This window comes from Nannobrachium achirus, assembly GCF_963921795.1.
Source record: "Nannobrachium achirus genome assembly, chromosome: 10".
In the NCBI taxonomy this organism is placed as follows: Eukaryota; Metazoa; Chordata; class Actinopteri; order Myctophiformes; family Myctophidae; genus Nannobrachium; species Nannobrachium achirus.
In genome coordinates, this window is record NC_137819.1 from 47,288,600 (window position 1) to 47,316,184 (window position 27,585).

Genomic DNA, 27,585 nt, shown 5'->3' on the forward strand with positions numbered 1-27,585 from the left:
CCAACGTTTATGAACACAGAGTTCATAAAATTATTGATCTCACATTTCCTACAGACTAATATTGGCCTGCCTAACTTTCTTATAATAGCTGTTATGCACTATCCAGTCAGAGTCCCATGAGCTTCATTATGGCGCGCGTGCACTGGGACTGGGTGACGCGGGTCTGTTGGTTGATTTAACATCGAAAATAAGAGGGGAGCTTCATCTGAAAATAGCTTTTCAAACAATAATTTTCGACAGTAATTTTGTAACGAATGAAGGCAGCACAAATGTATTTCTGTGAGTTTAAGCTAGTTTTTCTATAGACCTAATCATGTTCTAAAAGTGTGTCATAATTGTTTCCTTTCTTTGTGGACTATCTCAAAATAATCCTTCTCTGATTGTGCTAATTACTTCCAAATTAATGTATGAAATGTATTATTACCAGTAAGACTCCCTAATCGGGAGATAAGCGACCGTCAGGCACAAACCTTAGAAGGCAATCATAGTCAATCAGGAGGGATTATGGGAAATGAGACAGATCCATGTTGATGACATGCCTTTAGAGATACTGTGTTACCGGTGTAATGAGTGATGAGATGGACAGACGGACAGACATACAGCCGGTGGCCTTTTCCACATTATAATTATTATTATTTTCTTCTTAATTTTGCTAGACTAGCTGAATGGGTGATTCCTTTGAGAATCACTTTACAAGTCTGATCCTGTTCTAGTGCTACCGGTATGCATTCTAACCAAACACCTCTGTTTTATTTTTCTCTCGCTGCAGCATACAGGGACATGTTCCCTCACAAGCACCCATTGCCCGGGAAGTTTCCATATCCCATCCCACCGCTTCCACCGTTCCCAGGATGGGACCCTGACAAGATCCCAATGCCGGTGGGGAAGTCTCCATATCCCATCCCCCCACTCCCACCCATCCCAGGATGGGACCCTGAACATCCTGACAAGTGGGACCCTAAAAAACCTGACAAGATCGCAATGCCCAAGAAGTCTCCCTATCCCATCCCCCCACTCCCACCCATCCCAGGATGGGACCCTGAACACCCTGACAAGTGGGACCCTAAAAAACCCGACAAGATCGCAATGCCCAAGAAGTCTCCATATCCCATCCCCCCACTCCCACCCATCCCAGGTTGGGACCCGGAACACCCTGACAAATGGGACCCTAAAAAACCTGACAAAATCTCAAAGCCGGTCGGGAAGTCTCCATATCCCATCCCCCCACTCCCACCCATCCCAGGGTGGGACCCTGAACACCCTGAAAAGTGGGACCCTAAAAAACCCGACAAGCACCCTGACAAGCTCAAGAGGTTTCCCTTTCCCATCCCATTTATCCCACCCTTCCCAGGATGGTTCCCTGACTCTAATCCTTGGGATGACACCCTTTACCCACCATTTCCGTTTGTCCCAAGGGCAAAAGAGCTGACTTCGCACGGAAGAGGAGGTAGTATGGCTGACTCTCTCTTCCTTGTTCACTTATTCTCCTCCTCTGTCTCCGCCTCCCCTTTCTTTAATTAATAGGTTTTGTATTCATTTAGCTATTCATTTATATAGCCACGACTCAGCAGTGCTAAGCAAGTAATGAATAACAAACAGAGAAAAGAAGGCAGAACGTAGAATGTAGAAGAATACATATGTGAATAATAAATAAAAATTGTCATTCACAATTATGTTATTATTATATAAAAATGTAACAATTTCAAAACTATTTTGTGGTTGAATGGATACATTTATTATGTTGTGCCTATTCCTTTCTCTCAGTTAAACCTAAGATTCGTCTCACCAGTGACAGCCCAGCGATCAACGGCTCAAGTATCTCCTTCACTGCCAAGATCGAGCATCCTCCATGTACGAAGGAGGACGCTAACGGGGATCTGGTGTGGGATGAGCACTGTCCTGACGGTACGGAGCTGGAGGCCTCAGGTGCTTCACGTGCCGCGGCATGCATCACCACGCCACACCACACCACACCACACCACGCCACGCCACGCCAAGCCAAGCCACGCCACGCCACGCCACACCATACCACAGTGTTTCTCAAACTTTCAAATTTCAAGGTTTCCCCTTAAAGGAGCTATAGTCAACTTTTTCTTGCAAAACCGACACTAAAATAAAAATAATGTTTCGAAAATATTTTATAAAAAAAAGATTAAGCTTCATATATGTGTTTCTATTCAAAAATTACCACAAAAAGCGTAAAATAATGATAAAATAATCATTTTGAAAAATGAAATACAAATAGAAATAAAAAATATATTTTTTTAAGAAATCCACAAAACAGGTATAGTACACCAACATGCTCCTTCAATCAGAGTCGCTGTCTGAACTTGAATTGAATTTTTATTTTAGCGTCCGTTTTTCAAGAAAAAGTTGACTATAGCTCCTTTAACTCTGACAGTGTACAAATGGAACCAAATGGACCCGTTACAGACGTGTAAGGGTCAATTTAGACCCACCTAAAGGAACCCACTGGAGTCCCTGGAATCCACTTTGAGAAACACTGCCACACCACACCACACCACACCACAACATTCCCATGCCACACTGCACCACATCACGCCACGCTGCCCCACACCTTGCCACACTACAACACGCAATGCAGCTCCTCACAACACAACACTTCACAACACAACATAACATGCCATACCACACCATGCCATGCCATGCAACACCTTGCAATGCCACACCATGCCAATGCAACGCAACACCTCACTACCACATTAGACACGCCAGTGGCTCAGGAGGTAGGGAATCGGAAGGTTCCCGGGTTCAAACCCCAGCTCCCCCGGGGTTAGGGTCAAAGTATCCTTGAGCAAGACACTTAATATAACTCCTAATTGCTCCTGATGAGCAGGTTTGTGCCTTGGTTTCCTCTGCCATCAGTGTGTGAATGCGTGTGCGTGTGCGTGTGTGTGTGTGTGTGTGTGTGTGTGTGTTGGTACAATTTTGCACATTGTAAAGTGCTTTGGGTACTATGTTAATATTTTACCATTTACACCACATCTCGCAATGCAATACCACACCTTCACTGAGTGTAAAAATGGATTTGTGTGTGTTTGTGTTAGGATTTACTCTGCACACACTTGACCTGGAAGCACACCACAACATTCCAGAGTGCACCTTGAGCTTATCTTTTGATCTTGATTATACTTTGTAGACAAATAACTACACAATCCCACAATTTACAATTTAGGCATTTAGCAGACGCTTTTAATCCAAAGCCACTTACAATAAGCAGGTTTCCACCCTTCCTGTCTTAAGAAGGGGGTTGTAACTTGTTCTGTATTAGCAGGCCTATTCTGTAGGTCTGTCTGTCTGTCTGTCTGTCTGTCTGTCTGTCTGTCTGTCTGTCTGTCTGTCTGTCTGTCTGTCTGTATCAGACATTGTTAAGGCCCCCAGAATTACTACCAACCGCTCCAAAATGAATGAGAAAAGAAAGGGAAAAAAGTTTTATATGCTTTTCAGCTTCTTCCTTGTTTGTCTTATTGGGTACTATCTTGTTACTTTACCATTCCGCTCTGACCAGCCAATGGACAGGTTCACTCTGGCTATGTGTTCAACGTGACCGGTGGCTGGCTGGATGACTATGGATTTGGCGAATGTACAGACCTGAAGAGATGCAACGTGTTCCCTGATGGGAAGCCCTTCCCTCAGAGCAATGACTGGCGACGCAAGGGTTACGTCTATGTATGGCACACCATGGGTAAGAGAGAACACTCAACTAGCATATTGTCACTGTCGGGCAGAAACCTCGTATCTCCAAGTTTCAAATGTGTAAGTTTTTTCGTAAAGTAAAGCCTTTCTTGTTGCTTCATCATACAAGACTGTCACACAAGACTAGGGAAAATAGTTAGTTCTTTTTTTAAATGATAAATACAAAACGAACAGTTTTGGACATACAAGGTTTCCACCCGACAACGACGATATGTAGTCCAGCAGACCAACATGTGGACAGTCACATTCAGTAGCCCTTCACTGGCAAACACAATGGCCAGACCAGTCCGCTTAGTTTCATTTTTGCGCTCTCAGAGTTAAATGAACTCTCAAGATTTGACCGCGTTGTCACTGATGGAAACTTAAATAATCATACACTATCCCCCTCGCTCTCTCTCTACATGGCTAACCCTGCAATTGTAACTACTGTATGCTGTTGCCTGAGCTATCAGTAAGACTGTTTTATGTCATGGGTTGCCACACCATATGAGTTTTGTTTCTTATTTTATTTAAAGGTATAGGGTAAGTGATTTTCTTTGGTTAAATAAATAAGTGTTAAATAGCTCTATATTCTGATAGTATGCATCGCTATAGAGTGTTTGTTCATTAGCAGGAGCATTTTCTGTTTATTAAAGAGCTTTGACCTCAATGTGACTGAACGAACACTCTAGAATAGCAATGATTACTATCAGAATATAGTGCTTTTACGTTTTAAGAACAAACTTTTAGTTTTAAGCAAAAAATATAACTTATACCCTAACTTGTTTATTTTTTTTATGTTCCTATGTGATGTAATTTTGTGTGTGTGGACCCCAGGAAGAGTAGCTGCTGCTGATGTTGTATCTAATGGGGGCCATCTTTCAAAACGCCATCTTTCCATGGCATACCTGAAGGCAACATTCAAGAGAATTGCCTTGTCCAAACTCTCCTGAACTTGAATGCAGCATCTTATGTTAAAAGAATTGCCCTCTCTGTGCTGAAATCCATGTCATGCACACCATCTCCAGTATTGACTTGATTATGCTTAGTTCAGTGTGGTATCAAGCACTGAAAATAGACTGCCATTTTCTGTATTTTCACAAAAAGGCCCTTTCAGAAATGTCAGCCCCTGCCTCTCTAACATTCTCTGCGCGTCCCTGCTACGTGTCCTCTGCTCCCAGGTCAGTACTATGAGACGTGTGACGGCTCGTCCTCCAGCATCACCCTCAACACCAGCGCCATGCCCCTGGGGTCGGAGGTCATGGAGGTCATGGTCTACAGGAAGCAAGAGCGCAGGAAGTACACCCCTCTCTCCACCGACAGCAGCGTCTTCTTTGTCACAGGTGGAGAGAGAACCCCCATATCGGCTGTTTTTAGTATGAAATAATGGTTAAAGTGGTTCAAATCTAAAGAGACACAGATGCTTTCCCCAGTTCTAAATGGGTTCAGTGGTCAGATGGCTGGGCCGCAAACCAAACGCTTTTGAGATTTTCAAGTCACTGAATCACTGAGGTAGAGTAGGGGTTCCCAAATTTAAAAGAGAAATTTGGTGTTTCAAATCGTTTCAAAAATAGTGATAGTAGCCAATCTACTATCACTGCATTATTTCTTCTTCTTTTTTTTTACTTAATTTTTATTAGCAGCTTGTCACATGTACATATTTTCACAGGGTCAACATTTGTACCACATTTTTATCATCACACTGTAGTCCATATACATTCGTGGTGTCATTATCCTGGGTTATGAATTCAGTCCATTTCTCCCATTTCTCAAGAAACAGTTCTTCTTGTATCCTAATCACTGCATTATTTCATGAGGCATTGTGTGAGCTTATAGATCTGCTATTGTCACCATTTGTGACATCTTTTGAATATTTCTGAAACATCTATTTATTTATTGCAGAAAATTGTGACAGATTTGTCCAAACATAAAGAACAACGGTTAAGCCTATACTCGTGAGTCGTGACCCATAAAAAACACAATCCTGTGGTTGGGAAACACAAATACAGACAGACGGACAAATAAACAAGTAGTCATACACATGAACAAAAACAGACAGTATGAGTAGGGCCTAAATAAATGACTCATACTCCCAACCTTGTCAGGGGATATTAATAAAACCTGGCTGTGAATAAATTCCTTACCAAACAATTTATTCACCAATGTGTTCGTAAAGGTGTTTAGTAACATATCTTTTGACAGCTAGGGTAACTTTGGGTCTCATTCACTTACTATACTAATGTATAAAGGAAAATGTTACTCCCAAAGAATCTGCTTTAAGTGGGATGTGAGGGGTCTAACTAGGTGTTTTTAATTATTCTGAATCCATTGCAAGCATTTGTTTTGCACGAAAAACATTCCTTGGGCTAAAAACGGACCCCACAATACGATGGTTTAGTGATGAGTCATCACTTTTCACAGTTTTGTGGGGTCCATATTTAGCCCAAGAATGTTTTTGGTGCAAAACAAATGCTTGCAATGGATTCAGAATAATTAAAAAGACCTAGTTAGACCCCATTTCTTCCTTTATAGTATAGTGTATAGTAAGTGAATGAGACCCAAAGTTACCCTAGCTGTCAAAGATTCTCCTAGGGATTTTGAATTTCAAACTTTGTTAGATATGTTACTAGACACCTTTACGAACACATTGGTGAAGAAATCGTTTGGTAAGGAATTTATTCCCAGCTTCCCAGGTATTCTGATAACATTCCCTGACTATCCTGTGCTCTCCGACCACCCGCCAGACAAGATCCCGCTCGACGTCAACGTCTCCCAGAAGGCGGCGGCCAACCTTTCGGAGAGCGTGTACCTGCGCGGAGACGAGGTGGTGTTCAACGTGCAGGTGCACGACCCCAGCCAGTACCTGAAGACGGCCGCCTGCGTCAACTACATCTGGGACTTCCGGGACGGCCAGCAGCTGGTGACGCACAGCCGGGTGGCCACGCACGCCTACAGCACGCTGGGCACCGTGGAGGCCAAGCTGACGGTGGAGGCGGCCTTCCGCATCGAGTGCCCGCCCCCCGCCGCCACTCCCACGCCACCCCGGCCTCCGACAGGTACAGTGGTGGACAAAGTACTCAAGCCCCAGTAGTATCTAAGCCCCTTTTCCACTGACATGGTCCAACGCCACACCACTCCACACCGCCCCCTTGTTTTCCACTACAAGGACCTGAGTAGAGTGGTGTAAAAGTGGTACTAAACGTAACGTGTTACTTAAAAGTATCCAATCCAGAGTAGGTCTGAGCTAGGCCAAACTGGGCCAAACGCGTTCATTTAGACCACCAGGATATAGTTGTAATACATGATAATAGATTATATTGTGTTATAATCACTGTTAATCCATTATAGTGTATTATAATTAGGATAGTTGTTATACAAATTTATATTGTATTATAATCACAGTTAAAAGGCTCAAATTTGTTTCTTACCGATAGGGGTACTTTTGTGTAATGGAAAATGAAGATATTTTTATGTGGTGCGGTGCGGTGCGGTGTGGTGTAGTGTTGTGTAGTGTGGTGCTAAAGCTGCAGTGGAAAGGGGGCTTTAGTATAGATACTGCTGGTCAAATATTACTCAAGTAACAAGTGGAAGTTGCTCTGTCAAATCTGTGCTTGAGTTAAAGTATGCGTACGTACTTGCCTTTTTAAATGCTCAAGTAGCCTATTCAAAAGAACAAATTACAAAGCGCATTATCTAAGCATCCCAAACACCACCAACAGGACGCAAAACAATTTCTTCCCCACTGGAAAGTCACTGGCTGAACACTCTTGACACACAGGACTCGATTATTGTATTGTTTTATTCTTCATATCTATTTATCTATTTATTAATTATTACTGTTGTTAGGGTTTTGAATTAAGCATTTATTGAGGTTTTTCACTTTTAAAAGCTGTTGTTTCAAGCTTTACCGGCAGTTTTACTTGTAGTTTTTAATAAAAATTAATGTGATGTGACAAAGTTCTACTCTATTTCTATAGTACAGGAAGGAGTCAAGTCAATGGATTTCGTAACTGTCCACCACTGAACGGGTACAAATACCGTAAACCCGTGCACATTTCTTACTTTCAAGTGTTTCAATTGATCTCTTCCTTTCCAGCTGCGCCCACACCTCCCCCTGGTACCCACGCTATCACTAGTAAAATGGAAACCACTCGGGGTGAGGGAGATTACATCTTTGTATGTCATGTCGTCGTTGTCGGGTAGAAACCTTGTATGTCCAAAACCGTTAGTTTTTATCATTTTGTATGTCCAAAACCGTTAGTTTTTATCATTTAAAAAAAATGAACTAAACTAGTGAAAACAGCCTTTCTACAAGCACACAACGCCTCGCAGCGCGAGGCGGTGTGTGCTTGTAGATCTGCTACTACTTTTTTGCGACGGCCTTGTCTGATGAAGCAGGGCTTTACTTCACGAAAAAAACGTACAAATTTGAAACTAGATACAAGGTTTCTGTCCGACAGTGACGGTGTGCGTATGTGTGTATTTTGTTAAAGTGTTAAGTAACTCTATATTCTGATAGAAATCATTGAGTGTTTGTTCAGTAACATCTCTGCAGCTCTTCAGTGAACAGAAAATACATTTTCAGGTTGGGAAGACTCAGGATTCCAGTTTCATCCAATCAGAGAGAGACCTCATACAAGATGCTGGATTAAAAAACTTCAAATTGCAAGAGATTAAATTAGCAGATACATTTGGAATTAGGACAATATAAAATTGAGGCTAATAAATGAGTTATCATTCATTCCTGATAAGATGAAATTGGTGACCCACCTGAAAATATATTTTCTGTTTATTAAAGAGAGGTGGGGATCAGACCCCTGTTACTGAACATAGCAGTTACTATCGGAATATAAAGTTTTTATAAAGCTTTATATTCCGATAAAACCTGTTGTTTTAACCAAAGAATATCACCTACACTACGTAGTAATGAATGATGCAGCAATACCTTGGCTATACTAACCACTTAAACCCCATATGGTTGAGCGGAGTCCCTCAGGGTTAGAGCCCTGAGGGTCTTTTCTGTCTTTTCTGTTTTTCCGTTATTGTGATTCCGATCGAACAGCTTATCGATCTGCTATTTTCCTGCGAAAGCTTTCCCCACAATACGGATGCTGGGATATTTAACATTTTTCCTGACCTCAATTACACCAAAAAAACCCTGACCTTTCAACATTCAGTGTTTTTTCTGTAATCTGTCGTTTTTTTTGAATAATTAGGCTCAGAAAGGTGAATTAATTTGTCTCTGGACGTACGCATCATCATCCAGGGGAGGGTGTGGTTGTGGGGGAGGTTGTATCACCTGTTACTGTTGCTGTTACTTTACATTGTGTTTGCATCGGTCCAATGCACCATTTACCATTGACCATTCACCACTAACAAAAAACTACAGATTACAGAAAAAACACTGATTGTTGAAAGTTCAGGGTTTTTTGTGTGTAATTGAGGTCAGGAAACATGGAAAAAAAATAATAATGAAATTTGATGTCATAAGACCTTTAAGTGGTTAAACACAAAAAATGCAAACAAACACACCATATTCACCTCAGCTTCTGAGTCCATAAACCTGTGACTTCCTTCCGCCCGTCAGCCCCGCCTACCACCAGCAACCCCCACCCCTACACCGGGACTACGGGGTTCCCCACCACCGAGCCCCTCCCCGACACGGTGGCCGATGTGACCCCGGCGCCCCGCCCCACCCCCGCCGCCCTGCTCCGGAGCCGACGCCTGGCCGACGGCGGCAACGAGTGCTTCCGCTACGCCTACGGCTACTTTTCGGGGAACATCACCATTATTGGTAGGTTGCAATTATTTTACTTAAGTAGTCTGGAATTCAAAATTAACTTGAGTAAAAGGACAAAAGGATTGGTATCAAAATGTAGTACTTAAAGTACAAAAGTAGAAAGTATTCATTATGCAGAAAGTCCCATTTCACAAGTTTTCAAATGTATACAAATATTTGAAAATAGCAGATCTACGAGCTCTGTGAGCTTGTAGATCTGCAGCATTAACCTTGTATTCTTGCTGTGTTTGCACTACACCGTCAGTGACAATAATACAGATGTTACTTGTGTAGAGCCTTTCCAATGGCAGATGAAATGCTGTTATAACAAGATCTTTTGTTTTTTAATTAAAGTTATTAAAAAAGTCTATATCATACTCTAACTCTGCCCTCCACAGAACCCAAACACACAGCCTTCTTCAGCCAGCCAACCAATAGGATATTGGACGTTTCTGCTGCCAAAGTCACCAATACCGACATCAGCTTCCTGGTCAAATGCCTGGGCAGGTGAGTCAGGCTGAGCTTGGATAAGTATACTGTGTATTTAATTACCGGTAATTATCTACCTACCTACCTTCCTACCTACCTACCTACTAGGGGTGTAACGATACATTTTAACAGCGATACGATACACATCACGATACATGGTTAACGATATGATACATGGACGATATTGGTTCATTCATGGCGATACGATACGATTCAATGATTTAAAATCGATAGTAACTATTTAGCAAAGAAATGAAATCTGTAAAAAGTGTAAAAACTCTATTATTATGGAAGTAAATGCTGTGATTATCTAGCAAATACTTGGACATTATATTTTTTTAACACATATGTACAAACCCACCTTGACATGAACACAAAGATTACACACATTTATCGATAGACCAAGAGTAGCTATATGGAATGGAAAGGTAATTAGACCCCTCTTTTTCATTTTCCCTCTTAAAATTGACAAATACAAGGCACAAATACTTAGTTTCCATACAATCAATTATTTGCATTGCAAAACGATTCGATACCAATTACCGCATTTTAAAACGATACGATAGATTAAAATCGATTTTTTTACATGACTAATGCCTCATTCACACTACAGATATATAGTTGAACGTTTTGCTTGGTAATTCAATGTAATCTCAATGGAAACCAGCTTTAAAGGCTGGGCATGTTGGCTGTCCTTGGAATCCAGCCTTTAAAGCTGGTTTCCATTGAGATTACATTGAATTACCAAGCAAAACGTTCAACTATATATCTGTAGTGTGAATGAGGCATAAAGCATTGTTTTGTGGGGCGTTTTTTAGCCGAATGAAGGAATTTTCGTGAAAAACAATTGCTTGCAATGGATTCAGAATCATGAAAAAACCCTAGTTTGACCCCTCACATGCTACTAAAAGAGTTGAAAGCGTTTCTGTTGCAATTATTTTGAGGTTAACTAATTCTCTGGTCTCTCTTGTCTCCCCACCTACCTCCAGAAACCCCACCTCCGTCTGCACCATCGTGTCGGACGCTGCCTGCAGGACGGTTCGCAGCGTGGTTTGCAACGACGTGCCTCCGTCAGCCAGCTGCGAGGTGCGTCTGCAGAGGACGTTCCAGGAGCCGGGCACCTACTGCGTCAACATCACCCTGGTGGACCCTGGCAGCATGGCCCTGGCCACCACCACGGTCACCATCAGCAAGACGCAGGACACACCTGGTAGGCCTGTCACAATTATTACATTGTCGTCGTCTAATCGCTATTATTTGACATCATCGCTATTATTTTGTCATAATTGTCATAATTTTTCAAAATTAGTGGAAATAGCAGATCTACAAGCTCACAATGCGCTGCATCGCGACGCGTTGTGAGTTTGTAGAACGGCTATTTTATTTGTCAAATATCTCATTCATTTCTTTGTATATTTAGGTTATGTGTCATATCTGCCATGTGCAACTTCAAAGCCTACAAGGCAAACAGAAATGTAATTATCAATGACAAAAACACAATTAAATCGTTAATCGCAATTATTTGAGTGACAATTAATCGTCATGTCATAATAAATGTCATAATCGTGACAGCCCTAACGCCTGGTCTGTCACATGCACTCACACATACACAGTACACACAGATGCATGCACACACTCACACACACATAGTTCTTCTCCTGGTGTTCAGGACAACATATAATTTTCATTTTAAATGCGGTATTGTGAAGAAGAAATAAAACAGTACAAGTGTTATAATCGCACATTTACTGCTGCTTGTCCGCACCCCTACAAAACATACAGTGATACTTACTATAATTATGATCAATATACATTGTATTTCTTTTTTTAACAGTAGAAAGGCTTTAAGAGCATTGCAAATATATCTGAAGTTGTCATATTATTCATGTACAAAATGTATCTCTACCGAGGCAGTAAACACAAGAAACATCTTGTCCGTTAATACCGTATATAAGCTAATATGGCCACACGAATAGTAAAATAAACAAGCTTGACAAGGAAATCAAATAGGAGATCAAATATAACAGTGTACCTTCCATAAACCCAAGAAATATAAAAATAGATACACCAGAACAAACATAAAAAACGTTTGCGTGTACTGCTATGTTTAACCTCATTAGAAGTGTCTGTGTATGCAATAAATGACATAAGGTACACAATACAGTCAGGCATAACGTATATGAGCATTCATATGATGAAATAAAAATACACTAGAATTTAGTTTAGTATTTTGTATAGGCAATTCAAAAATATATGTAATTTTATAGACAAATCAACTGACAAATCTTATTCCAAGTTTCCAACTTTGTCTGCCGAGTAGAAAATCACTGTCACTCATTAGGAAGAAGAGATGTCTATAGCAGATGCTAGAATGATTTTCATTAGAGAATAAAGCATCTTCCTTTTTCTGCCTCTTTCTTTTTGGAGGTAGAAGCCGTTGTTTCCTTCTTTCACTTTCCGACCTCTATTCATCAGCTCCCTCTCCACACTTTGATTTCCTGGGAGGTTTTCTGCACAGGCTTGGTGGAAACTGTGAACAGGAGAACCAGACTGGGACAAGACCATTGTCTGTCTGCCGCCAGCCATTGTCCAGTCCAGTGTGGGATAATCTATTATCTTGCCTCAGACATTTTCCAGATGTATGCTTATAAGTTAGACCTCTATGGATTCAAATGATCCTGCAATCCTGTTTGTCAGAAAGAAGACCCAAACATTGTATGACCCTCTGTTAATGGAGCGATAGAGTCATCCATGGGGGACAGTGAGGCTGGCCACCTTTATCCAAAGGTGCCAATGAAGATCACTGTCCAGCTTCGATCCAACTGTGGGACTCAGTTGAGGACCACGTGGCTGTCTTGGTCTCATTGCAGGTTGTATGGGTCAAAAGGGTTCGGGGACAGCGGGGATGTTGCCACTCCCGTCAGTCACTGTACGCACCACTTGAGGTGCTGCTGTGCTCATTCCTCTAGGTCAGTGGTTCTCAACCTGTGGGTCGGGACCCCCAGAGGGGTCCCCAAATTATTTTTGGGGGGTCCCCAGATGTTTAGCTAAATGTTAACAATGTTTTCTCACTCAACAGTAAACAGACCAACATACAGTATAAGTGTATACAGGGTATCTGCACATTTATAAAGTGACAATTTAGCAACTTTAAAGACCTTTTTAGTACCTCTGGTCAAACATTAGTCAAATTGTCAAATATTAAAGGTAGAAATTGTGAAAATAGCAGATCTACATGCTCACAACGCCTCGCGTTGCGAGGCGTTGTGAGCATGTAGATCGGCTATTTTCACAATGGTAGGCCTATTTCGAGTCAAACTATATGCATTGCCAACTCCTACAATTCCAAGTGCTTGTGCAGGGTGTGCAGGTCCCCAGTTAAAATATGATTATTTTGGGGGTCGCGGCCTGAAAAGGTTGAGAACCACTGCTCTAGGTGCTTACATTACCGACGCTAGAACTTCTCACCGTGTCATCACTCATCAGGCCATGGATACAGCCTGATCAATGGTGCCCCTTGAAACCAAACCCCTGCAGTGTTAAAAGCCACTCCCAGCAAGCACGGTCCTGGACCTGGACCAATTTCCAATCAGTGACGTCTCGATTGGGGACAGATCAAGTCAAACCATGACTAGTCAGATCTGGCCTGGAATATCACCTGATTTCAACCAACATAAATTCTGCCCACGAAAACGGACGTCCTGGATTAATCAGAGAGGGTCCAATCGAGGCCGGATAAATATCATAACTAGTCAGTTATGTCCCTAAATATAAAGTTACATGTTCATATTTCAACTAACATTACAAACAATAACAATAATCCTGAAGTCCATATGACGTCCTGGTAATGACGTCAAGATCATCCCCATATGGGCTGTGATCTGGCCTAGTTCTGAACGTCACCGGAGGACGTTATCATGACGTCATTTGGCTTGCAGGGACTGGGTCAGCTGTTATTTAGACTTTTTGAAAGTCCACATAGGTACCAGCCGAACGGGGAACGTTGGACTTTCTTCTGTCTTTCCTACATCTCTTGTAACTGGTAGAGAGAGACTGGAGACACCCGTCTGCTCTCTCAATAATATCGTCGTCTGCTCTCTCAATAATATCGTGAAACAATGAAGACGTTGCCAGCACACAAGGAATCTCCTTTTCACATGTTTATTTACCTCTCTGGACAGAGGACAACGAACGTACGTTTCGACCCGTCGGTCATTCCTCAGCGTTGTCAATGATATAAAAATGGCCCAAGCATAAATGGCTTCTACACAAAAACTTTACAAACAAAAAACATCTACTCGTGAGTCAAGTAAGTGACAAGTACGTTCTTGAAAGTATGCATTTACATTCAATATCTATACTTCTGTACATTACCACCATGACCTACAAACCTAGAGTGAAACCATCAATATAAGTTTTGATAACAGCCAATAACTCTAGATAGAGGACACATTGATTGAGGCTTTCACTGTTTCTCTGTCTCTAAGCAGCTTCCAAGTCTTCTGTTCACACCCCAGAGGTGGTGCTCACCTCCACCGTTATCCTGGCAGCAGTCTTTGCCTTCATTGCCTTCCTGGTCTACAAGTGAGTAGTCCATTATGTTCAGCGACACATCCACACACAGACAGTGGTGGAAAAAGTACTCACATTTTACTCACAAGTAAAAGTAAGGAATTCAAAATGTAAAGGTATTGGCATCAATATGTACTTAAAGTTGAAATCACCCATTATGCAGAATGTCCCATTTCAAAAGATTTCAGATTTTTACAAATATTTTGAAAGTAGCAGATCTACAAGCTTACCATAGGTCGCAATTTAGTATGTAAACGGTCACAGCTTGTCCGTAATTATGTATAGTATCTGTCACGCAAGACACTGTGGTTCTATGGGTTTGTTGCTCTGATGTCACTGTGATGTCGGGGGAACCACTCTTATACAGTACATGGATCACCATATATGGGTACCAGGGGTCTCCATATATGGGTAACTGGTGCGATATACATCACTGGCCTATGTCGCCCTGAGGCGTCTTACTAGTAATAATCTACAAGGCAACTAGTAACTAATTCTGCCATTCCGTATTCTAACCACATCTGTCCTCAACTGCTCTCCACACCTGGCCTTATCTCTACCGACTCCTCTCTTTCCCAGGCGCTACAAAGTCTATCGACCCGTGCGCAGATCACTGGTGGAGGACGCCGCCATCCATGTCGGGGGCGGGGGACGCATGGGACGGCTGAGAGACACCCTCTTCCCAGCCAGCGAGGAGAGTCGTCACCTCCTGCCTCGCTCGCGCCCTCTGTAGGCTCAGTGACAGCTACAGCTATAGCTTTACTCCCTCGGCATGGCAGAAATATAATATTTAGGGCCAATGCGAGAAATAAGTGACAACTACGCAAATAATCAAACGTTTATGAGTTACAAAATGGCACAAGCCACATTTTAATGTCTGTCGAGAAATATTAAACACTACTAATTAATTTACTGCTGATTAATGTTGTTGGTTTGGCACAGTGTATGATACAGCAAATGATTTATGCATGGGTACTGGTAGTGTGTAATTAATTAGCAAATGCATTGGTGAAAGAAGCTGCAAGTCTTCTCTGCCTTAGGGTGAAGTGGTTGCATGGGAATGAAATAAGTCCAGTAGGCTATGTAACCCATTGTTCCACTGACCCTCCTTGGACTATGGCTTGCAGCCACAACTCCTTCATTGTAAACTTATTTAGGATCAAATATTTTTCTCTTCAGGATAAAATAGGAATGATAGGAATTCAATGTTTTAAAAAATATTAACGTTCTTTTGAATGTGTTTGCATGTGCTTACGGAAAATGAAATGCATCTGAATGGGTTGAATATTCTAGAGCAGATTGGTCTGAAACATCTGTATCTGCTGGACATTTGACATGGAAGGATTCTAATAAAAGCTGTGAACCAACTGCTGTGTGTTTGAGTCCGACAAGGCATACAGCATGCAGTTCCTAACGCTGGATCTCGGTATGGAAAAAGCTGTAGGAAGCAGTACTCCAATTTAGTCTTAACTCGAGTGCAAGTGTCTTTACACAACATAGAAATACTCTGTTAAAAGTAAAAACACCAAAGTATTGGCATGAAATTATACCTTTTGGAAACGCTGGTATGATCGTTTCCTGTAATAGCTGATGTTTTATGGTATTGGGGGTCTTTCTGTAGGCTATGTATAGTGTCTTTGTTGTTTTTAATGGACCCAGGAGTCTACAAAAATAAAGTTGATAGCTACTTAAAAGTAACCAACAAAAGTAGTCATTGGTGGCTCGAATTCCAATTACTTGTGCTGCAGCGTAACCTAGAATACATTGTTTATCAGTTTACTCACAAAAAGATAGCAGATATCCACAAGTTTCCAACGTCCCATCGTGCATTGCGCAGAAAGTGTACGGCAGCTTCCGGCGCCACAGCAGAGAGAGATCTACAAGCTCACAACGGTTGCATCTGCAACGCAACGTGAGCTTGTATGTCTGCTGTTAACCGGAAATGTCGGACAGATAATGCTACAGTAAATTCTCGCGGAAACAGGTGGATAAGAGCTCATGGGTCATGTGAGCTGGAAGCGTGGCCATTACCGGCAAATGTTCGCCATGACGACATGCCCGTAATAGGATTCATTTGGTATATTTGGCATTAATAATCAAAACTATATAACTGGTAAAGCAGCTTACCATATGAGATTTGGAGTAGAAGCATCCAACAATTGAGATTGTAAAAGTACCATCACATTGTACCCAAGTAGAGTTAGTACAGTACTTAATAAGTAAATGTACCACTTTCCACTGTATGTTCCCTCCTACCTACTGTATTGCTGCACTCTTAATAGTTATTGATATTCCAATATTGGACTCAAAACACACCCTGGAGTAACCAAAAATGTTATAGCCACTTTCGCATCAGATTTTTGGACAGTCCAGACCATATCAAATTCCGTATTATAGTCGCATAGGATTTTGAATTTGAGGTTATTTAATGGGATGGGACTGAATCGTCTGATCAGTTATGGGATGCACTAGGCAGAATTGCTGGTTATATTTTTTAGGCAGAAAATTCTAATAATCAATAACCAATATAATATAGATGAGATCAACAAGAAGTTAACCACTGATGCCTTCCCCTCCAAATAGAACACACAAAATAACCCAAAACTGAAAAATTGCATTAAACACAAAATACAAAAATCCCAGACACGTGGGAGCCCATTTAATTTTTTTTTTCTCTTTCATTTATTCAGAGGCATTTGACAAGTGGAGCTGTGTGAAAGGGGTGAAGGGGCACAAGCATGGTCACAGAGGAGGGGGGATATCATGCTGAAATCTGACCACTTTTCAAAAAAAGAAAAAAACTCTGAGACCCAGTCCCTCGATCTGTTCCATACCAACTGATGTTCCACGATACACAGCCAAGAAATGCTAACAGAACAAATGGCTACCAAATCAGCAGATGAATGTAGCATCTGTGAGAAGACATTAAAAAGGTTAAGGAAAAATAAATGAGTTGACTTTGTGTCCTATAGTCGTACATGCCAGAAATAAGGTAGGCCCTTTTTTTTTACTGTATTTTTTAATCCTTCCATCTATTGAATGCAAAATCAAACAGGTGATTTGACCGTTTAACAAAAAAAAAAAAAAAAACCCAAGCAAGAAAAAAGCCACACCACCAAAAAATTAAAAGCAGAAAGAAAATAAAAGCATCATGTTTGAGGATTTTAATCAATTAAGCTACAAGAGTATATATACGCTGGCAAAGGAAATATTTCTGATCATTTTTGATTAATCTTTCATTTCTAAAGAGTACATGATTTTTAGTTAAGTTTTCTTTCATATCTGGGGAAGCAAGGACAGGTGGGGGGAAGGGGGGGGGGCTAAAAATCTAAATCGATAGAATGCCTCTAATTCAAATACGTGTCTAAAGAGGTAGATCAAAAAACACTGAGGAGGAGGGAGAGAAGGGGGGGCAGGTGGGAAGGGAGGGCGGGGATTATTTTAAGTATCACTTGTGCCCCTCAGGTAAGCGCGGTGTTGGATTGCGCGAGCACGCACGCGCCCGTGCGGGGAGCAGTGTTCCAGAGGGACTGAGGTATCGCTGCGCGCTGGCGCTAGGTGGAGGGTGGGGTGGGACGGGTGGAGGGCAGGGCGGGGGTGAGGCGTGAGCGCCATGTCACACATACACCCGCCCTTCTCCACCCTCTCCCTCCACCTCAGCTGAGGTAGACTGCGTTCCATTGTGGAAGCATGGATACACTAGCACTTTTACCACAATCAGCATATTTACATTCGGCATCAAAGAACAAAAAAAAAAAGAAAAAAGAAAAAAAAGGAAAAAGAAATAGACTCTACTCAGTATATTTAGGATAAGATTTGTTGGATATTACGCTCTCCAATCAAGATCAATTCAGAAAATTTGTGCCGGTTTTGCCCCTCCCCGCCCCCAATGAAAAACATCACTTCAATCAACCTAGAGCAGCTGCTGCAACAGGTTACACAAACTGTGTCCTTTCGGTTTCAGATCCTAAAGTAAAAAAAAAAAAAAAAAAAGAAAAAAAGCATCTATCAGTGTGACTCACCATGCACTTAACACTTGGTACAGGTTTGAGTTGTGTAGACACCTTGCTATGATGCAACCAGTCCAACAGGCAAGATATCTTGCGCCATCGATCAGCCAAAAATAGTCTCATTGACTTTACATTGTAGGGTTAGGGTCAAAGTCAACTCTTTTTGCACATAAACGAAAAAGTAGAAGTAGATCCCGCCAATACATAAAAATCACAAAACTACTTTTCCTTTCAACGTCATGTTGATTTTGCCATTTGTATTAGGAAAAAGGCCGGGACTGGATCTGCAGATCCGGAACGTCAAATAGCAAAATCAACAGGAGGATGTTTTTATTTGAGAGATTTGAAAAACCGGGGTTTGTAATGTTATATATTGGCAGAACCAGCTCTATGTTCATTTATGTTCTAAAAAGGGTGACATATCAATTTCTAATGAATGGAACAATGGTGCAAGATATCTCGCCAATTTGACAAGGTACATCATGGAAAGCCATCTACACAATCCAAACCTCTACCATAATGCCATTCGTCACTGTCGGGCAGAAACCTTGTATCTCCAAGTTTCAAATTTGTACGTTTATTCGCAAAGCAAGGCGCTGCTTCATCATACAAGGCCGTTGCACAAAAGTAGTCAAAACAGCAGATCTACAAGCACACAACGCCTTGCGGTGCGAGACGTTGTGTGCTTGTAGATCGGCTGTTTTCACTAGTTTAAATCATTTTTTAAATGATAAATACAAAACGAACGGTTTTGGACATACAAGGTTTCCACTCGACAACAACGCATTGCACTTTAACACCAACATTGACTCAGTGTCCTGGTTATGAGGGTCACAGCAAACCGATGAAGCAAAGAACAATCACGTACGGGGCTTCGCCAAAAGACTGCACTGTAAAGGAGGCTGTTGGGAAAGCCTTCAAAGCAAGCTGGCCAGAGAACTTACCACCATTTCTAACGGCAGCTGCTACAACTGAAGCCCACAGCCCTTTTAGGAAGGCAACAAAGGGACAAAGTACAGATAAATGTGACAAATCAAAAATGTACCGTCAACAAGTATGTAAATCCCAAAACTAAATGGCATTGCTGCAATTATGTACGGTTGGCATTATTCGGCATGTCCAATAAGTGTAGCTTTATACTTTTTTTTTTTTTTAAAGAAGATGATGGTGGACCCTCAGGCAAAAAAACTGAGGTGATTTTCTCGATATTCCTTGTCAGCCGCCAGCCGATACGGCGCCAACTCTCGCTCCGGGGCTGCTATGTACAGACATTATGTACAGGATCATCGCAGTCATACATACACATGTACAACGCCGCCTAAAGCACCAGAGTTGAAGGCAAGGTCAGATGGCAGCTGACCAAATTTTAAATTTTCTTAAAAAAATAAAAATGTTCAAGAACTATCAGCTTTATAAAGTATACAAAATACCACAAAAGCAAAATAAAAAAAGAAAAGGAACATTTTTTTTCATATATATATAATCATTTTTCTTTTCTCTTCTGAGGTACTAGGATCCTGAGGTAGTTCAGTAAAATGCATATTAAATTGGTTTTCCTGGGCAGCGGCTGTTCGGCACCATTTCTCCAAAGTGTCGCCTGGCCATTCCGCCCTCTCACCTCTCTAAATATATATTTATATACGTATATAGTTATATCTATAAAATGCATCCGAATTTATAAAATGCCACTATCGATACGGGGGCAGGACGCCCCATATATCCACCCTTTTCATGGGGTCCTGTCCCAAAACAAGAATCATACCCCCTAAACCCTGCCCACCCAGTCTAAGCCAACATCCCCACCCGCCCCAAATCAACCTTTCTCTTGGTCCTTCCAGGACTCGGATCGCAATGCCTTTTTTTTCCCTTTCCAAAGAAAACTCAGGAGAGAAAGCTTCATCAACCAATTCAACTGTTAAACACTCCATTCCAGGGGTTAAAAAGGGAGGAGAGAAAGAAAAAAAAAATAAGTGTCGACTAAAACTGACGTCAAATCGAACATCTTTGTCAACGTGCAAGGTTTTTACAGAACCGCACCAACCAAGTGATAAGGAGAGGGAGGATCGTTATGTCCTCTTTTGTGTTTTCTAGTGTTAAAAAGGGAAACCAACCAGAGAAATAAAAAATAAATTCATCATCATCAAGTACACACCCGTGAGGGAGGGAGGGGAGGAGGGGGTAGGCGAAGGGGTGTGTGCACGTTTTCAGAGGGCAGGTGACGTCCTCAGAAGTACATTCTCACAGAGATGCAGAGAGGTGAGGTGAGGTGGGGTGGGGTGAGGTGGGCGGGAGAAGGGTGGCATCATCAGGGTCTCTCTCTCTCTCGTCTGCGCTCCACATCATATCAACGAGACAGCGTGAGGGGAGGAGGGGGGCAGATTTTCAGTCATGTTCCCATGACTTTAGGACCCCTGAGGGGAGCATGATGACACCGCCGCCCCCCCACACCGACCCCCTCCCACTGTGTGTTTTCTCCCCCCCTGAGTTCGCTGCTGCACCCGTCCATGTCTTCAGGGCAGATTCAGTCACCGTTCCTCCAGGAGCCGCTGCTGGAAGAGGATCTTACTTCCTGCTGTTGGACCTGGCTGGGGGCGGAGGTCCGGAGCCCGGCCCGGGGCTGGGGCCTCTGGGGCCCTGCACCGGCTTGGGCTGCTGTTGCCTCCTGACCTGGGACAGGATCTCCTGGATTTTCCTCTGGGCCAGCTGGAGACACACGCAATTACTTTCATTACAATCATCTTAATCAAGTAGTGCTTTGTTATCATATAATAAAGCAGTGGTTCTCAACCTGGGGGTTGGGACCCCAAATAATTTTGGGGGCTCCCCAGATCCATACTGTATTGATGTTGGTACCATAGGAGACCTGGAACGTCCTAAAGGACAATTGGTGGTCCCCGGACTCTGGTTGAAAACCACTGATATACAGAGTGAGTGAGTCTCACACACACACACACGTAAATATAAATAAAAACATGACAAGTTATGGAAGGATAAAGGTTACTTGAGTATTAAAGATAATCTTATGAGACAATTTGTGTCAGAGATCAAGATTTTAACTCATTGACCCTGTCTTCTTAGAATCTAATGTGTACCAAATCAAGGAGCTCAATGTAAAAGTTAAGCTCATTGAAGGTCAAATATATCCAGAACTGACTTCCACAGTACCAAAATATTTGTTTTATTGTACACCCATGGCAAGAGATCAGCACACACTTACTTAAAGTTGTACTATGTAACTTTTTTTATAAAACAAATCTTAAAATTCTCCTAACTATTAAATCACAAAAGTTTTAGAAGATCCGCGCCGTGAATTTCAGCCTGTAAAGCCTTCTCTGTATGTAAACTGAGATCCTTGCCGTGGACCGGATCTCGCGCCAAAATTGCGTCATCACACTACCGGCCAATCACAGCGAGGGTTATACAACTGCCGGCCAATCACAGCGCATCTTGAAGTGGGGTCGCTATGGCAGCCATATTTGTTGTCGCCCGTTTGTACCATCCCTTCTCTAGGTAATTTCGCCTACCAGGCAGGGTGAAGGAGTCCGTATCTCTGGAATTACTGAACGCACAGGAACAAGGGACCCCTTAAAAGATAGATCTCAGCGAGGTGGAGGCAGACGCGGGGGTCTGAAGGTACGAAAAACGTCCGAAAGACGCGGACGCGACCGCGGTTTGCTATAGGGCTAATGACCACTAGTTGGGCATCTTACACAGTATGGCTTTAAAGGACAACTTTGCTATTTTACAACAAGGGTTCATATTTTAGATAGCCATTTGAGAAAAGAAAAGAGTTCAAATGTTTTAATTTACTTCTATCGTTTTAGTGATTCTAACGATTTTGATTTGCATGTGGCTAAATATGTATTTTTAGACACAATAAGCCCATTCCCAAGATGCACCGCAATCTTTTATGGGCAGATGACTTATGGGGGCTGGAGTAAATAGTAACAAAGAAATTGCCGGCTTATTGAGTCTAAAAATACATATTTAGCCACTTGTACGCAGGCCACTACCCACTGAAATCAAAATACTAAAATCGCTAAAACAATAGAAAGCAGTAAATGAACATATTTTAACGCTCATCTTTTCTCTAATTACAATCTAAAATATGAACCCTTGTAAAAAAACAAAAAAAACAAGGTTGTCCTTTAGACAGGTCTGTTAACTTGTGGGCAGAAAAGACACTAACCTGGCTTGCATAGAAGTGTCCGCTAATTTTCACCACCACTTGATCATTTTCATCGGGCGTCTGCTCTCTGGGAACCACCACCTCTGCACTGGTTAGGTTTTGAAGCTCGTTCACCTGAAACCCAATAATGGAAATCGTGGGGATGAATAAAGGAACGCAAAAAGCATCAACATTTTCCTATTGTTTTTTTTTTAAATATAATTCCGCTTTAAAGCATATTTCATTGGAGTTAGAAAGGGAGGAGGGAAAGTCACAATTCAACAAAATACTAATAATATTTTGAGCACAGATTATTGCAGAGATGGTTGGTGTCGATATACAGGGTTCCCACACATTTTTACCAATGAATTTCCAAAACTTTTCCAGAATATTTAACCCAATTTCCAGGCCTATATAACAATCATTCAGCGCAATAACAAGTCTCTAAAGGCCCATTCCCACTGTGACAGATAAACAGATAAAAATATATATTTCTCCATTCAAGTGGATGGTAAGTTACAGATAAAAAAAAATATCTGACATTTTTTTTATCTGTATCTTACCATCCACTTGAATGGAGAAAGCTATTTTTTATCTGTTTATCTGGCCCAGTGGGAATGGGCCTTTACTCCTATGTGCAATGACCAAAGACAGGCAGTGTAGCAAAAATAAAACATAGAATGGTATTATGGTATAATTCCATTCCAAATTTTGTGCCAAATTCTTTTCTACACCACCTATCCTAGGACATAGTGGATACTAGTCAAATTGCTTACGCTTCATCACTGGCGATTCATTAGTCACACACTAGGCAGCAATCACACAGCCCGTTTGGTGAAAAAAAACTACTCATGTTACATATTTTGTGTAATGTTATACCATCCTGGAGAATAGTAAAAAACAATGCATAGTCAAATGTTTTCCAGGACTTTCCAGGACCCTTGATCAATTCCAAACCTTTTCCAGTTACTGTAAAAATATTTTTCTAATTTCAAAATATTTCCAGGAATTTCATGACCGTGGGAACCCTGGATATATATGATAAGATAAATGTTGTGAGGGTAGGGTACCCACCGTTTTACCACCCTTTCCGATGACACGTCCAGCAGCAAAGGAGGGCACCTTAATGTGAGCCTCCAGTTTCACCTCCTCTTTGGGCCCGAAGAAGTTCTCCTCTTTAAGCTTCCCAAAGATACGACCCTGAGCCTGAAACACAGCAAAGAGTGAGGTTTATGCTTTGCCTGCCATTCACTACAGTTAATACAGACTTTAGGGCCAATTTGATGACCCAAGACGCTTGAACAAAACACACACATTTAATTTGATGATCACAGTTTTATTTTTCCTACTCTTATTTTGTATGCCTATTTAAAAATGGGAAATACAAGACTTTGTGCTCCCTTTTGTTGGTATTGTATATTCATTTTGTTGGTATTGTATATTCATTTTGTTGGTATTGTATATTCATTTTGTTGGCATTGTATATTCATTTTGTTGGTATTGTATATTCATGTATCTTTTTAAAGCTTATAAAGCCCTGAATACAATGGATGCATCACCTCAGTGTGGCAGCGACTTGTTGAAAAGAAATTCCAGATTTACACTTGGTTGCGCGCTGAAAATAAAAATCTGCTATTTTCAGCATGCAACACCAACATCAAATAACAGTATAAAACAAGCCAACGCTGCCAATGTGAACAGCAGGCATGTCTGCTGTTCACACTTGCACCATTTATTATTCAGAAGGGGATCCTAACCCCAAATATAAAAGTTCCAGGCATGTTTGTCCTGATGAAGATGTAATGACCGAAACATCGATTTAATAAAGAGCCCTTTTGCAAGTTCCACACAGTGTGCAGAAGCTTTTTCTTTGATATCATAGATCCCCTTCTGAATATATGGGCCTTCATACGCACCCGTCACTTAAACCACTTGAGACCTTCTTATTAACTCATTGAATGCCATTTCAAGATGGCCCCCAAGTACCAGACTGCCACTATCCTAGATTTCTAGTGCACGGATCAATTTTTAGTGCACGGATCGTGCACGCCCATGCACCATATATGCATCATATGTGTAGTACTTTTTAACAGCTTTCAAACAAAAAAATCCGCTTGGAAATCCGTTCAGGCATTCATGAGTTACAAGCCTTCAAAGTCAGACAAAACAGCCATTTTTGACATTTTGAAAGATGTGTTTGTTTGTTATGGGGCTACACATGCAATTTCACAATTGCGATCATGCCTAATACATTTGAGGCATTTTTAGAAAAAATTTTATAAAAAAATTTTTTGAAAAAAAAAAAAAAGATTTTTTTATTTTTTTTCAAAATGGCTTCCAACTCGGGAAACTCGGGCTCTGGCAGCCTGGGACTACTGTAATAACTCGGGAAACTCGGGCCTTGGCAGTCAATGAGTTAAGAAAAACACCACTTATTCAAACGGTTCATTTGACCTGTGGTACGAAATTTTAAGTGTGCCTGCAGCTCGCTAAGTCTGTGCAACCTTGTGTAGCGGTTGGTGTTAGTGTTTCGTTTTGAGAGGGTCGTTCCCCCTGAAAAACACGTTTTGTCATGAAACGGTTACGTTTTGCGCGTTTGTGGTGCCCCCTATGGGTCGAAGTGGAAATGCTTTTGGGTATATGTTCAGTATAGCGCCCCCCACTTGTGGTTAAAATTTGGTGTTGACTGGATGTTTCGTTTGTGATTTATGGCTACTTCTTACAAAACGGGCTCCTCCCGCTAACTTTGGAACCCTGTTACGGAAGAACGGTATGGACTATCAAAATATCGTTTAAATATGTTTATCGCATGAGTCCATAGATCGTGTGTATCGATTTTTGTGACATTTGGAGAAAATATGTAGGAAAAGGAGCAAAAAGTGTGTTTTGAAGAAAATTCAAAATGGCGGAAAATCTATCCTGACGCAAATGGGCGTGGCCTATATGAGGAGATGCGTCATGACCCAAGGAATCCAGGGAAAACTGAATTTTAATTTTCCGACCCACGATTCAAGAGTTACAGGCCGAAAGGTAAAGTGGACTGTTATAGCGCCACCATGAGGCCAACTGACGAAATTATTTTTTTTTTAATCCTTGATATCATTATAAATCTCCTCTCCAAGTTTTGAAACTGTAGCCCCTATGGTTTGCGAGAAAAAAAATATTGAATGTGAGTTTTTGCGATTCCCATTATAAGTCAATGGGTAAAATTAATTCACTAATAAATTAATATCAATTAAACGATACAACTTTTCTCTTAGAAAAGTAATAGCACCCCATTCCCGGCTGAGGCGCACGTTTTGATGTATATATTGCGGCGGTGGTGTAAATCGTGCAGCACTTATTACGTGCCGAAATTTGCAAGGAACTTAATTACTTAAGTATGGCGGATTACAATAAGTGTTTTGCCATTGCATGGCAGGCACACTTAATAAGACATTTGAGTGGGCCATGGAAAACAATTACAGACTTGATGGACATAAAATTTAAATAATACTACACAGGGTTTGACAACATGAAGACAAGGTGTGTGTAAAGAAAACAGCAAATTGTGATCGATGCCGGCTTCCAGAAATGTATTACAAACATGTTCCAAACAGTGGTCACGCAAGGCCAGTAATTGCTGGTTTGAGCCTTTTTTTAATTATGAAAACTGGAAAATATAATTCCCTCTGGACATCCTGGCCAATGCAAAAAAATAAAATAATGTGTTAAACCATGACCATACAGGCTTATGCATTTTCTTTAATATACTGACGCCAGGTTATTGTTGACTTGGAATCCTATAGTGTGTTTGCTTTCCATTTTATTTTATTTATAATTTTCTTTGGTTATGCTACTGTTAGATTTAGGTTCTTGATCTACCTACGTTTTTAGATTAGCATTTCTATGCATTTTATGCATTATCTCGTGCTATCCTTGCTTATTGTTAAATCGTTCTGGATTAAGAGCGTCTGCTAAATGCCCAAATTGTGTTATTTAGCACCATAACGCTAGTTACCCTATGGTGTCGTTCATGGCCTCCATTGAATACAGTATGTCTATGCCCGTTTTTCTATTACAATGGCCAGTAAATGTTGGTAATGATAAAACATCTGTGGCATCACATTGTTTTATCTTCAATATGAGGGTCAATTGGCTGTTATTTGCCAAATACTTTTGAATCTATAAGAAACATAATTACTGTTATGCAATGATGTTTTCTAATAAAATCTTACTAGGGCCAGTGGCAAACGTAACATGTCAACCCCTGACTGATAATGCCAATATAACAAATATGTCTATTTTGCTGCTTTCTATGGACATCAGGCAATAAAAATGATCTCCATGGCAAAACTCCAGATTGCCATGTGGCAGCAATGCACCAAGACCACATGAGCATGTGGCTAGTCTGACCACTTAACATTAACATGACGCTGAAAGGAAAAGCAAGACATTTCGCAAAACACGCACCGCAGATGCTGTTTTTACAACAACCAATTCAAACCAGCAGTGTCACAACGCTGGCGCCTTCTGATCCAGCTTCAATGCAATGTCTATAGCAGGGGTTCCCAAACTTTTTTGTCTCAGGGCACCCCATACATTTTTTTTTAATCCGAGGCACCCCTACATTATAATTTTCACTCCCAGCACCTTATATTTATAGCATATCGTCGTTGTCGAGTGGAAACCTTGTATGTCCAAAGCCGTTCGTTTTGTATTTATCATCTATAAAATGTACTAAACTAGTGAAAACAGCAAATTTACAAGCACACAACGCCTCGCGATGCGAGGCGTTGTGTGCTTATAGATCGGCTGTTTTCACTAGTTTTGTGCGACGGCCTTGTATGATGAAGCAGGGCAAAAGACGTACACATTTGAAACTTGGAGAT

General features: G+C 41.3%; 2 protein-coding genes across 2 annotated transcripts in view; one reads left to right on the forward strand and one right to left on the reverse strand.

The window, feature by feature from the left end:
• Positions 1-780: 780 nt before the first annotated feature.
• Positions 781-15,269, forward strand: gpnmb (glycoprotein (transmembrane) nmb; the record flags this gene model as incomplete). Its single annotated transcript, XM_080735546.1, has 11 exons — positions 781-1,135; positions 1,765-1,926; positions 3,530-3,706; positions 4,878-5,039; positions 6,441-6,752; positions 7,793-7,852; positions 9,284-9,490; positions 9,874-9,982; positions 10,954-11,174; positions 14,455-14,548; positions 15,116-15,269. 11 exons carry the CDS (start codon positions 781-783, stop codon positions 15,267-15,269), a joined length of 2,013 nt encoding a protein of 670 aa, XP_080591672.1.
• Positions 15,270-21,108: 5,839 nt separating this feature from the next.
• igf2bp3 (insulin-like growth factor 2 mRNA binding protein 3) overlaps positions 21,109-27,585 on the reverse strand; it is a gene marked incomplete at both ends in the record, with an annotated part of 35,282 nt that continues 28,805 nt past the window's right edge. The window contains 3 exons of the mRNA XM_080735547.1: positions 21,109-21,249; positions 22,736-22,849; positions 23,789-23,920. Coding sequence (XP_080591673.1) covers positions 21,109-21,249; positions 22,736-22,849; positions 23,789-23,920 — 387 coding nt within the window. The remainder of the gene's footprint in view (positions 21,250-22,735; positions 22,850-23,788; positions 23,921-27,585) is intronic.